General features: G+C 37.0%; 1 protein-coding gene across 4 annotated transcripts in view; it reads left to right on the forward strand.

Moving 5' to 3' along the window:
• Positions 1 to 10,034, forward strand: part of Cep83 (centrosomal protein 83) — a 104,441-nt gene that overhangs the window by 62,596 nt on the left and 31,811 nt on the right. For all 4 annotated transcript variants that reach the window (XM_028783054.1, XM_028783055.1, XM_028783057.1 and 1 more), the window contains exons 8-10: positions 3,327 to 3,441; positions 4,678 to 4,822; positions 4,931 to 5,080. In XM_028783054.1, the coding sequence (XP_028638887.1) occupies positions 3,327 to 3,441; positions 4,678 to 4,822; positions 4,931 to 5,080 (410 nt within the window). The remainder of the gene's footprint in view (positions 1 to 3,326; positions 3,442 to 4,677; positions 4,823 to 4,930; positions 5,081 to 10,034) is intronic.

A 10,034-nucleotide genomic window follows, 5' to 3' on the forward strand; every position in this document is an offset into this window, starting at 1 on the left:
CTCTCTCTCTCTCTCTCTCTCTCTCTCTCTCTCTCTCTCTCTCTCTCTCTCTCTGTGTGTGTGTGTGTGTGTGTGTGTACATCTTTCTCATGGTTGTGCACATGTGTGTAGAGCCCAGGAGCCTAGAGGTTGATGTCTTATTATTTAACTAAGTTAAAGAAGTTATACCATCTCATTATTTAGAAAAGGCCAGAATTTAAGTATTATCTCTGTCGAGTTTATAGACAATGCTTCTGGTGTAACACATTTTAAAAACTGTATTGTTTCTCCTATATATTGTTTTCTCAGTTTTTTGTTTTTGTTTCAACACATTTTTCTTGTTTGACATGTATGAATGTTTTGTCTGCATGTATATGTGTGACATATTTGTGCCTTGTGTCTATGAGGGTCAGAAAAAGGATTTTGTCTATCTCATTTTATAATTAGTTTTTTAAAGAATTAAAAAATTTTAAAATTTGTTTTTCTGTGTATGGAGGTTTTGCCTGTATGTATGTCTGTACACCATCTGTGCTGGATGCCTACAGAGGCCAGAAGAGGTCATCAGATCGCTTAGGAATGGAATTATAGACAGTTGATAACTGCCATGTGAGTTCTGGGAACTAAGCCTGGGTCTTCTAGTGCTACCGCCCACGCTCTTAACCACTGAGCTGCCTCTCCAGTGTCACTGTGTGATTGTTTAAGACAGTCTCTCTCTGATCCTGAAGCTCACTGATTCAGCTAGACTGGCCAGGCAGCTCCAGGGATTCGCCTGGCTCTGCCTCCTAGCACTGGATTACAGGCGCACCCTGCCAGGCCCGGCTTTCTGTGTGGTTCGTGGATCTGAACACAGTTCCCCATGCATGTGCTGCGAGCACCTTGCTGGCTATTCCAGCTTCCCAGCCTAAAGAATGGTTTCTTTATTTTATTAAAACTAAGTTTTTATGAAATTTTTCTTTAGCTACCATAAAATTAATCAATACTCTATGAAATTTACTTAAATTTGTTACCTTATTAAAAGCAACTGTAGTGTGGTTTAGTGAACTTTGTGTCACTCTCAATGTTTTGCACTTAGTGTGTAATATATGTCCCTGTAATTATTTTAATATTATATTTTCTCAACATTTTAATGCCCTTGTCAGATGTCCTTAAAATTATGGCTTAGTAAGGAATCTCAAGTAGTAGAGAAATGCCAGCAGAAGGTTGCTATTCTATATCATTTACTAGTATAGTAGTGTATAAACTAATTTGAAAGGATCTTTTTTATTGGGGTTAGCAATGTAAAGCGTAAAGTACATGTATTTTTGTTTTGTTGAGATGCATATTTTACGTGAAGCCATTCCTTGCAAAGTTTTCAGTACCATTTGTAGATAAAACCTCTTCTAATAAAAACCTTGTGTCTATGAATGTTCCTTTTTGGCTCTTAGTCCCTTACTGATGTGTGTCTTACTCTCATCTTTGTTTGTTGTTGGGTTCTCTTGGGCTCTGCATGACTTCTCCTTTTCTACCAGCCCACATTATGTCTCACTGTGTGTCTTTGTAGTTTTATACTCTGATTCTGTCATTTTAAACTTTGGTATACTTCTGTTGGTTAAAGCCTTTGTACATAATTGTAGAAGTTTGTGGAAAATGTTAATAGTGTGGGTGATTGGGAAGACAAAACTTTCTTATTTGCTGCTGTATGCCTGGCTCCTAGAATTGTACCTTGCACTTAATAGATATTTAGTAAATACTTATTGGATGAAGGAATACTAATTATTAACTAGAATTACTTGCTAGGACTATTTAGACTAAAAATGATATGTGAAGGATTGGTTATATGGACAGTATTGAAAATTGTTCACATTTACCTGGGGCTTTACAAGAAGTAGATTTTGTAACGAAGGGTTTTTAATGCTTGTTTTTATACCCTTCCTTCCTCCTCTCTCTCTCCTTCTCCCTCAAACTTTTCAGCTTCACCTTCCCTTCCACTGCCCAATCACAGGCTCTAGACTTTATTTTACAAGTTAAGGTGGGGAGAAGGTTCACAAGAAGTCACCATGTAAGATTCACTCCTTGTCCACAGCCCCTCCTGGGAAAGTGGAATTAGCATCAAAATACAAGCAACGCCAGGGCTATCCACCCTTTCTTCTACCTCACTTATATGTACATATGCAAATATATTTAGTCTCCATGTTCAATTGGTTCCTTTTTCGTCTTTTTTATTAATTCTTTTGCTGCAAGCTGATTTCTTTGCTTTTATTTCTTAACCTAACCTATTTTAACCTATTTTTAAATTAGCTTTACAAAGTTAATTATTCTACCTTAAATAGCTAAATAGCTATTTTGAGCAGTGTGCTGGATAGCTTTTTGTCAACTTGACACAAGCTAAAGTAACCTGAGGAGGGAACCTCAATTAAGAAAATGTCTTCATAAAGTCAGGATGTAGGCACGCCTGTAGGGAATTTTGTTAATGAATTATTTATGCAGGAGGCCCCAGTCCAGGTTTTTTGAGCGGTGCCATCCCTGAGTTGGTGGTCCTCTATTCTACGAGAATGCAGGCTGAGCAAGCTGTAAGGAGCAAGACAGTAAGCAGCACCCTCCATGGCCTCTGCCTCAGCTCCTGCCTCCAGTTCCTGCCTTGTTTGAGAGTCTGTCTTGACTTCCTTCATGATGGACTGTGATATGAAGTGTAAGAGAAATAACTCTGTCCTTCTTGGTCATGGTGTTTCCTGATAGCTGTAGTAACTCTAAAACAATAGCTTGTATTCCCTGCCATTCTCTCACAGATTTTAAGCCTTCCTATACTTTACTGTAAGGGATAGCACATTGTTTGAAGAGCAGGTTATGTGATGTTATTCCTAATTAACATTTTATATGTTGTTCCTACTACCTAGAGTGCCTTTGTTTCTTTCCCCACCTTTTTGTTGTTTTCTGAAATTAGATCCAGTCAAGTACCCTTGATGTTCTGAGCTTAGAGAGATCTGCCTGCCTCTGCCTCCTGAGTACTGATTTAAGATTAGAGGAGTGTGCCACCATGCCCAGCTGTTTCTTCTTTCTAAAATGGACAGTTTCATCATTTTCCCCTTGAAACATTCTGAATTGTCAATAGATGTTAGAAATGTACAGTTAAAATTTTAAAGCAAGGTTAAGCCCTGGTGACTCTACCTAAGTGTTTGTAAATAGATGCCTTAATTCCATTGGTATCTATCTGTTGGACTCACATGCTGTTCTGGGCCTTGGGATACTTTTGCTGAAGGTACTTACACCCTGTGCTACCAGATTATTCTCATTTATGTCTATACTTTTAGGTATGTACTGAATGATTAGAAGATGACCCAATAATAATTGCAGTTTCTAATGACCAACAGGTAAAAGAGCTTAAACATGCAAACAAACTAGAAATAACTGACATCAAACTGGAGGCGGCAAGAGCTAAGAGTGAGCTAGAAAGAGAAAGGCATAAGATCCAAAGTGAACTCGACGGTAATACATAATCTCCCATGCTTTTCTCTGTTATTTTCACGTCTAAATTCAGATTATTAAAATAGAACAGTGTGAGTTCTTTTCCAGATTCTCTATCTTAATAATAAAATTTTAATCTTAGAGTATTAGGGATTATTTTCACTTTGTTGAATGACTTGTGTATTCTGTGATTTTTCTCTAATGAACTGTCTTATGTGTATATAATCATTCTTGATTACTGTGTGAATTAAAAGAAACATTGAAAATGTGAGCTTGTCCTTTGTGTGCTTATAATTCTAAATGCTCTTAGATCACCTGTGATCTAAGCTAAAGCATGTGAGGAGGTGGATCCCAGCCTCAGTTTGGGGTTTGATTTTGCTATAAATTCTAGGTTAGTTAACTGAGTCCTCATTCAAAGTGGGCTCTGTTTTAGCTCCATGTTACTCTTCAAGTGGCCCATCAAAATTTCCCAGAGGTTACGTTTCTTTCTTAAATACTTTAAAAATCTACTCTCAGGCCGTACTGTGCTCAAGTTGACCTCTATTGTTTCCTATAGAGTTAATTTTTATTAATGATTGTTGTGACTATTTCAGTGTATTATTAGAGTTGAGAGTAATTTTTTTTTTTTTAGTGTAAGAGTTTGGGATCTGTTGCTCTGTTGTGTTTTTATAAATTTTCTATAGTCAAATATAAATTTTCTATAGTTATTTCTGAAATATTTGTCCTAACGTTTGAGAATTCTTTCAATAAGCTTGAAAATGTCATTATTTTTATCTTTGTTAGAAATGTAGCATATTTTCTAGAATCCTAGGGTTTTTGAAGGATTCAGTTTTTGATTTTGTTCAAATTTACCATGACCATCTAGTTTATGATACTATCCTGGGCATTTAGCTCCAGAACCCCTATAACAAGTCAAGCGACTAAAATAAGCCTCTGGGTATTCATCTAAGCTGATCTCTGTCCCCTAAGATTCAAAGGAGTAAGTGTGTATAAACTACTTGAAAGGTTTGTGTGTGTTTGGTTTAAAAAGTGACAATGACATTATGTCCAAGTTTTAGTTTGTTTCTCTGTTCTTTTGGGAACGTTCTGATGAGCTGATGTTCTGTAAGGACCTCTAAGAACATGTGTCCACGAGTTACAGTTGTAGAAGGACAGACACTCTTACCATCCTTCCTTTTACTGGGGTCAAATGCTTGTTAATTGTAAACTTCATGTTAATGTTGAATAGAGTTTATTTTTCTTCTAAAAACATACTAGGATTGCAGTCAGACAATGAAATTCTCAGGTCAACTGTTGAACACCACAAAGTGCTCTTGGTGGAAAAAGATCGTGAATTAATACGTAAAGTACAAGCTGCCAAGGAAGAAGGCTATCAGAAACTCATGGTCTTACAAGATGAAAAGTAAGTACATAGTCCTGTAGTTTGTGTCAAACTTCTTTGCGAAAACATTGTATTCTCAGATCCTCTTTATTGTAGTTCTGCTGACATAACTATCGTCTGTTGTTTTAGGCTAGAACTCGAGAACAGATTATCAGACTTAGAGAAGATGAAAGTGGAGCATGATGTCTGGAGGCAGTCGGAAAAGGACCAGTGTGAAGAGAGGCTGCGGGCCTCCCAGCTGGCAGAGGAGGCGGCCCGGAGGGAACTGCAGAGCATTCGGTGAATTGCTTATTTGAAGATAGTTTGGAGGCATACTAGTGTAAACGGAGCACAGAAAATTCCTCTATACCTTTCAGCTGAGTCTCCACATAGAAACAGATTTCTTAACTCTATAATCAAGACAAAGGAGTGTTTTAGTAAATCAGACAATAAATCAAACCATTTCACTTTATTTTGTTTTAGTCCACTCTAAAATTATTTTTTATTCTTTAATAAATAATGTTCATCTGCCTTCACCGTATCTTGAGACTGAATAGTCTCATTAGACATTGTTCTGCTACCTTTAGCATCCGTTCACCATTCTTGCCTCTTTAGTTGCTACTTGTCTTTCCAAGTTGTAACTTCCTTATATATTTTCATTAATTCTTGTTCATTTATTATTTAGGATTCTGAGTGCCTTCCCTTTTGTAATGTCATTTTAACCACTGTAGACTAGTAGATTCTTATTTTCTTCTGTGAGTTGCATTGTGCTTTTACATACAAACTATCTCAGATTTGAAGCTGCTGCTACTTCCTGAGGCTTTTCCTATTGTCTTTTTAATTAATTAATTTATTTATTTCTATATTCTGAACATATTCCCCACACACCAACCCCCAGTCTACTACTATGCTTTCTTTCAGAGAAGGGCTGACCTCTGTGGATATCAGCCAGCCATGCCATGTCAAGATACCACCTCTTCTCTTAAAGCTAGACAAGGCCACCCAGTAGGGGAAAGGTCCCAAAGGCAGGAAACAGAGTCTTGCAGGAGTGTGTTGCATAGAAGACCAAGCTACATAACTGTAACATGTGGAAGGCCTAGGGCAGTGCCATGCAGGCTCCCTGGTTGGCAGTTCAGTCTCTGTGAGTGCCTGTGGGCTCAGGCTGGTTGATACTGTGGAATTTCTTATGGTGTCCTTGACCCTTCTGGTTCTTACTATCCTTCCTCCCCATCTTTGTGAGATTACCCAAGCTCTACCTAATGTTTGTCTGTGGATTGCTTCTACATTTGATTTTCCTATTTTTTAGCATCATAGAAATCATAGCATCAGGACCACGGTTCTCCACCGTCCCAGTGCTTTAACCCATGAATGCAGTTCTTCATGTTGTGGTGACCTTCACCCATAAAATTATTTTCATTGCTACTTCATAACTGTAATCTTGCTACTGTTATGAATTGTAATGTTAACTCTCTATGTTTTCCAGTGGTCTTAGGAAAGCCCTGTAAAAGTGTTACTCAATCCCAAAGGGATTGTGACCCACTGATCTAGACTTTGCTTGGCCCTCCTTGCCCTGGGTCTGTAGTTAGCTGTTTCTCTAAGGTGCTTTGGTTTCTTTTTCTTGGAGAGTGATAGAGGAGTGATATAGGAAACAAAATCTCAGTCTGGGATTGTCTGTTAGTACTAGGAATGCCTTGTATTTAGTTCCTTTTAGGAAGATGCCTGTTCTTTCCATGTTGAAAATAGAACGTTGAAATCTCTGCTATTTTGGAACAGTGTCTCCCCTTAATTCTGTGAGATCTTGTACATGTGGGTGGCTACAGTTTGACATTGAGGTATCTTCTTGTATTGCTGTCCACCTTATTTTTGAAGATGAAGGTCTCAGTGAGCTTGGAGCTAGGTGTTTAAGCTAAACAGTCTGGCCATTGAGCTCCAGGATGCTTCCGCCGTTGCTTCCCAGCATGGAACTGCAGGAATGTGTTGCTATACAGTCTGCTTTTGCATAGTTGCTAGAGGTAGACTCAGGCCCTCGTGCTTGTACAGCAAGTCCTTCACCCTCTCAGCCATCTCCTTAGCCCATTTTTTTCTATTTTGATGGTCTGCTACATATCTAAATGTTTTTAATTGTCATATATTTCTTGCATATTGAACTTTGCACTTTATAATGCCTTTTATGTCTGTTATAATTCCATGGCCTAGTCTGTTTTGTTCAGTGTTGGTATATTTGCCATGGCCCTTGCTTGGTTATTGTCTGTGTGGGTTAATTATCCCATGCTTTCTTTTTCAATTTATTTGTACCTCAGATTTATGGTGAACGCCTTCTAGACAGCATTTCGGCAAATTTTACTGTTTTCTATTCTATCAATGGTTGTCTTTTGGTTGGCACCTTTAATGTGTTTACATTTATAAAGTAATATTGATCAAAGAAAGACTTTGATTATTTTGTGATTTTCTGTCTTTGAATTTCATTTCCCCCCCTTGCTCTTTTCAAATACTGTTCTCTTTGCATTAGGTTTTTGTCCCCCTTTTAAAAAATCAGCTTAATTGCAAAATTGCAAAGTCATAAACAAACTGTATTCTTTCATTTCTGTCCACACCCCTTTCTTTTGTTCATGCCAAAAAAATTATAATCTGTGCACCACATGACCCAAAATGTGAATTTTTCCTTGGGAACCATTTTCTTAAATTAACCCGAAGAAACTGTAGCTAATGTTACAATACTATCAGATTTTAAACTAATATTAAAATATTTTAGTCTCTTAAACCATCAGTAAATATACTTAGAAATTACTGTTATAATAGTAGTTTTTATAACTTCGTATGTATCTATTGTTACTGCTATCTTTATTCTTTTCTGTGTGGATTTTAGTTACTAGCTAGTATGCATTTCTTTTACCTAGTTAACAACCCTGGAAGACTTTTTTTTTTCTTTTTCTTTTTTGTGCTTGGATCTTATGGCTACAAATGTTCTCACCTTTTATTTGAAATTTTTCTCAATTTTTTTAAATTTTAAAATGAACTTTATTATAAAATAAACACTTTAAGATAATTGTTTTTGTTGGATATATAATTTTTAATTGAACTTTTGTTTATATTTTTACATATATTAAATATACTTATTCACTGCTTTCTGGCCTCTTAAGTTTGTTTGTTTGTTTGTTTCTTAAGGTTTGTTTTTTATTTTATGGTTTTTATCTGAGTATGTATCTGTGCATGTGTGGTTGATACCTGTGAAGGTCAGAAGGTTTTGGATCCCATAAAACTGGAGTTATAGATGGTTGTAAGCCGAAATGTAGGTGCTGGGAATTGAAGCTGGGCCCCCTGAAAGAGCAGCTAATGTTCTTAACTGCCGGGCTATCTCTTCCAACCCTGTATCTAATCTTTTCTTTCTTTTTTTTTTCTCCCTTCCCTTCTTCTTGCTCCAGTCCCGCTTGCTCTGGGCCACCACTGGCTCTGGGCCCTAATCTTTTCTTTTTAAAGATAAAATCTTTCCGTGGTATCCCTTGAACTCATGATCCTCTTGCCTGAGCCTCCCGAGTGCCAGGGTTGTAGGGGACCTCACAGACATCTCTTGTGAGTGTTTACTATCTTATCTCCCAAAAGTAAATGATCAAACAAAAGAAAATAATAACTTGAAAAAGGAGAGGCACTAGTTCCTAAAATTCCTGGAAGTGATTTGAACCTAAAAAGGAAAAACAGTAACTACCTCCTTTTTCGCATCTTTTGGATCAGTTGCAACAGTCAGTAATAAAGCTACAGATCCCCATGTTTGGAGACAGATTACGTTTACTCGCTCTGGCCTCTGCACTGTATGCCCAGTCCTGCCTGGTGCTGTACAGAGCAGCTTACAGTGAGACTTTGGCGGCTAGTGTTGGAAGAGGTGCAGTGCAATTTAATTTATTAACTATCGGGATCTTCCTCTGGAAGATTGAAAATTGAAGTCTTCAGAAAGCTCTAGATTTTCAAATTATTGGACTGATTCTGTCAGTACAGCTGCTGACCAAGTAAGGAGACATATTCTTGGTATTTCCCACTCTGTAGCTTCCTTGAAGCAACTGCATTAATTTAGCTTTGAGAGAACTGACTTTCTAGTGTTGTCACATCTGAGAACAGAAAGGTTTCCCACTTATTGAAGTATCTTTTTGCTTTTTAAGCATGTGGCATCTTTACTGACTAAGCCATCTTGATGGCTCGTGAACTCTTTTTACTCCCCTTCTGTCTGAAAATTAATTTTTTTCCTAAGTATTTAATCCTTGTTGTAAATGTATTTTCCATTTCATTTTTTTCTTCTAGCTGTTAATGTTTATAGAGACAATAAATTTTATAGGTTAATTTTATATTCTGTCAGCATACTAAATTGTTTGAGTTAATTTTACTCTCAGTTACTTCATTTAGAAGTCGAGATGATTTTATTTCTTAACAGTTCTTAGACTCCCAATTGATTTATCTCATTGCACTGGCAGTTATCCAGTGTAACACTGGGTAGGAGTGTAGATGATGGGCACCCTTGCTTCAGTCCCAGTCTGAGTTGAGTTTCTTCATTGATTAAGAAATTAGCTTTAGGGACAGGAGAGACAGCATGGCAGGTGAACACATGTCACTCTTACAAAGGACCCAGGTTCAATTACAGATGGTCCCATTTCCAGGGACCCACTGACCTCTCCCAACTTTCTCGGGTACCAGGCATGCACATGTTGCCTGTACACATATGCAGGCAAAAAATTCATACACATAAAATAAATTACAATGAAATAGACCAGAAAAAAACTCCTTGTTAAGATTTTGATTAGAATTGTATTGACTTTGTAGGTGAATTTGAGAATTCTTTTCTAATTTTAATCCTTCCACCCCATGAATATTTTACATCACTCCTCTTTTTCTATTACTGTCACTGTACCTGTATACGTCACCAACATATTCTTCTTTGACTTTAATACTGTTAAAAGGTATGCTGTGAGAAATACTTAATTATTCACGGGTACAGTAGAAATAGTTGACTTAATTGACTTTAATCCTATGCCTTAAAAGAGATTTTTAAAAATTTTTGAATAAAAAAATTTTCTTCTTCATTTTCTTTTACTATTTCATCATTAATTTTGTTTTTCGCATCATTGAGATCAGAGAATATTTCTACTTTATGCAACACAGTAATATTTCATTTGTGATCTAACATGTCAAGGCCAGTACTAGGATCAGAGACATTCACTCAATGTGTGTGTGTGTGTGTGTGTGTGTGTGTGTGTGTGTGTGTGTGTGT

This window comes from Grammomys surdaster, unplaced genomic scaffold (genome assembly GCF_004785775.1).
Source record: "Grammomys surdaster isolate TR1022 unplaced genomic scaffold, NIH_TR_1.0 958, whole genome shotgun sequence".
NCBI lineage: Eukaryota > Metazoa > Chordata > Mammalia > Rodentia > Muridae > Grammomys > Grammomys surdaster.